At 47.2% G+C, this 3,603-nt stretch overlaps 1 protein-coding gene across 1 annotated transcript in view; it reads left to right on the top strand.

Annotated features, from left to right (window-relative positions):
* SUPT6H (SPT6 homolog, histone chaperone) overlaps positions 1-3,603 on the top strand; it is a 47,368-nt gene that overhangs the window by 33,763 nt on the left and 10,002 nt on the right. Inside the window, 3 exon segments of the mRNA XM_012809753.2 lie at positions 813-960; positions 1,342-1,484; positions 2,642-2,782. Coding sequence (XP_012665207.1) covers positions 813-960; positions 1,342-1,484; positions 2,642-2,782 — 432 coding nt within the window.

Raw genomic sequence — 3,603 nt, 5'->3', positions numbered from 1 at the left:
AGCTCACAGCAACCTCCAACTCCTGGGCTCAAGCAAGTCTCCTGCCTCAGCCTCCCAAGTAGCTGAGACTACAGGCACCCGCCTCAACGCCAGGCTATTTTTTGGTTGCAGCCATCGTTGTTTGGCCGGCCCAGGCTGGATTCGAACCTGCCAGCTCAGATGTATGTGGCTGACGCCTTAGCTGCTTGAGCCACAGGCACCAAGCCCCTTGAAGCATTTTCATTACAGGACAGTGTTCCATGGCTAAGTTTGAAAACCTCCTTCAATAAATGTTGAAGGGAAAGGAGAAGAAGAGAAGCTCTTACAGGAACCAGCTGGCCTACTCTTTTTCATACAAATTCCCAGTGACTCAGGTTAGGGAGTGGTTACAAGGCTTTTTTTTTTTTTTTCCTTGAGACAGAGCCTCAAGCTGTTCCCCTGGGTAGAGTGCTGTGGTATCACAGCTCACAGAACATCCAACTCCTGGGCTCAAGCAAGTCTCCTGCCTCTGCCTCCCAGGTAGCTGGGATTACAGGCGCCCACCACAACGCCTGGCTGTTTTTTGGTTGCAGCCATCATTGTTGTTTGGCATGTCCAGGCTGGATTCGAACCCACCAGCTCAGGTGTATGTGGCTGGCGCCTTAGCCGCTTGAGCCACAGGCACCAAGCCCACCACAACGCCTGGCTGTTTTTTGGTTGCAGCCATCATTGTTGTTTGGCAGGTCCAGGCTGGATTCGAACCCACCAGCTCAGGTGTATGTGGCTGGCGCCTTAGCCGCTTGAGCCACAGGCACCAAGCCAGTTACAAGGCTTTTAATGGGCTTCTTCCCCAGGGCTATGGCGACAAACATATCACCCTGTACGACATCCGTGCAGAACTGAGCTGTCGGTATAAGGACCTCCGGACAGCCTACCGCTCTCCCAACACAGAGGAGATCTTCAATATGTTAACCAAAGAAACACCAGAGACCTTCTACATTGGTAATTCTAGGGCTATTTTTTAGTTGGAGGATGATGTTTTGGGGGCAGGGGATACATTTTCTATATACATTCAAACCAAGCAGTGATTCCAGCAGAAGGAGGCATATTCCTATCATAGATGTGGGACACCAGGGGACCAGGGAGTACTTTTAAAAAGATTGTAGAGCCCTGCACTAGAAGCCAACACTCAGTTTTAAGGTCAAATCTTGTTGGAATCACTCTTCTAGGCCTCATTTTCCCCTGTCATCCTGTAGGGGAAGATCTCCCTTCTGAAGGGTGGGAAGGAAATCAGGTATTCTGTCACTAAAAGGTTGGGTGGGAAGGAATTGTTTTTTCTAGCTTTCTCAGCCTGCTGCCTATTTGCCTCTCTTCTTCCTCCAGGAAAGCTCATTATCTGCAATGTCACTGGCATCGCCCACAGGCGTCCACAGGGTGAAAGCTATGACCAGGCAATCCGCAATGATGAGACAGGGCTGTGGCAGTGCCCCTTCTGTCAGCAGGACAATTTTCCTGAACTAAGTGAGGTGTGTGCCTCAGTGTTAATTGTGGTCAGTGGATTTCCTTGATTGAATGGTCTCAGTGCCCCGAGAAGGAATGAGAAATGAGGTATTTGAGGTCATACTCTCACCAAACAAGAATAAGAAGGAAAGGGGATAGAGACTTACAGGTTTAATAGGAAGTCTCTCCATGTGCTACCCGGAAGTTAACTGTGTGCTTTCTTTTTTTTTTTTTTTTTTTTAGACAGAGTCTTACTAAGTTGCCTTGGGTAGAGTGCCGTAGCATCACACCTCACAGCAACCTCCAACTCTTGGACTTAAGCAATTCTCTTACCTTAGTCTCCCAAGTAGCTATAACTACAGGCACCTGCCACAACACCCGGCTATTTTTTGGTTGTAGTTGTTACTGCTGTTTGGCAGGCCCAGGCTGGGTTCAAACCAGCCAGCGCCAGTATATGTGGCCAGTGCCCTAGCGACTGAGCTGCCGGCACCAAGTCAACTGTGTGCTTTCTTTTATTCTGGCTCAGTCACCTACTCCTTAACCCTTACGTGCCATTCTCTGGATGTTGGGCTCCACCAGATTGGAGAAATGGGGACATCCATTTCTTTCCTGCAGGGTAGGCACAGTGTCACCTACACATGCTTATTGAAGGTATCAATAGCCTCCCTTCAATTTTTACTCTACACACTTTAAATTTCGCCATTTTTATCTAGAATTATCTGCCAGAAGTCATTAAAGCCACCCTAAAAATTTATTCTGTGTTATTTTACGTGTAATTAGGCAGATTATAAAAGAGACAGTTTCTTAATTTTACCCAATAAAAGAAGCTGGTGTGATTTGTCCAGTACATAAGAAAGCCAAGGAGTCCCTATTTCACTGTAATTAGATGTTCTGAGAAGACTGACATAGGTACTGCTTGTGCTCAGTGGGTCTAAACAAAGCACATCCTTCAGAGATCTAGGTTAGGTAAACATAAGATTCGCCTAATGGCCTGTGATGTCAAACATCAGTTATGAGTCAAATTGTGAATGTTCAAATTCTGTCCTTGGCTATCATTTTCTTTTCAGACTATGGTGTCAGGTATCAGTGGTAAAATACATTATAACACTCTGGGCAGGTCTTCTCTGAATGTGGGATCTTTGGAATCTTAATGATCAAGCTTCTTTCCTTGTACCCTCTTTAGGTTTGGAACCACTTTGACAGTGGTTCATGCCCAGGCCAAGCCATCGGTGTCAAAACACGGCTAGACAATGGTGTCACTGGCTTCATTCCCACCAAATTCCTCAGTGACAAAGTGGTAAAGCGGCCAGAGGAACGAGTGAAGGTAGAGGAATGACTGTCCTACAGTTGTAGTGCCTTTTTCAGTGGCCTAGATCGGGCTCTTTTTAACTTGGAATTGTCCCCACCAGAAGTTAGGCTCTGTGCCCATTCACTGCTGGTGGGAAGAGAGTTTCAGAGAAGATTTATAACTAGCTGAAAGAACCTAGGGTGAGAAGCATCTGAATGAGTAGCAGCTTTGTTCGCTGCCTTTGTGAAGTTTCAGCAAGTTGTGGTTCCTTTGAAAAAGAGCTCTCTCCTCTGTGGGAAGCTGCAGTTAAGTCCTGAGGGCAGGAAGCAGGGCCCAGCATTACTTGCTGCTAAACAGAAAAACTTTTCATATTCTCCCAAGGCCAGGTGGTGCTGCTTAGGAGAAGGGAAAGAATGGCACATACAGCTGGTGTGGTGGCTTATGCCTGTAATCCCAGCTACTTGGGAGGCAGAGATGGGAGGATTGCTTTAGGCCAAGAGTTTGAGACAAGCCTGGACAACATAGTCAGACCCTGTCTCTTTTTTTTTGAGACAGTCTCACTTGGTCACCCTTGGTAGAGTGCCATGGTGTCTTAGCTCACAGCAACCTCAAACTCTTGGGTTCAAGTGATCTTCTTGCCTCAACCTCCCAAGTAGCCAAGACTACAGGTTCCCGTCACAATGCTCAGCTATTTTTTTAGAGGCAGGGTCTCACTCTGGCTTAGGCTGGTCTCGAACCTATGAGCTCAGGCAATATACCTGCCTCAGCCTCCCAAGTGCTGGGATTACAGGCATTGAGCCACCAGGATGGCAGACCCTGTCTCTTTAAAAAAAAAAAAAAAATAGGGGTGGTGCCTG

This window comes from Otolemur garnettii, unplaced genomic scaffold, assembly GCF_000181295.1.
Source record: "Otolemur garnettii isolate 467f Iridium unplaced genomic scaffold, OtoGar3 scaffold00112, whole genome shotgun sequence".
NCBI lineage: Eukaryota > Metazoa > Chordata > Mammalia > Primates > Galagidae > Otolemur > Otolemur garnettii.
This window is presented reverse-complemented; position numbering and strand designations above follow the sequence as displayed.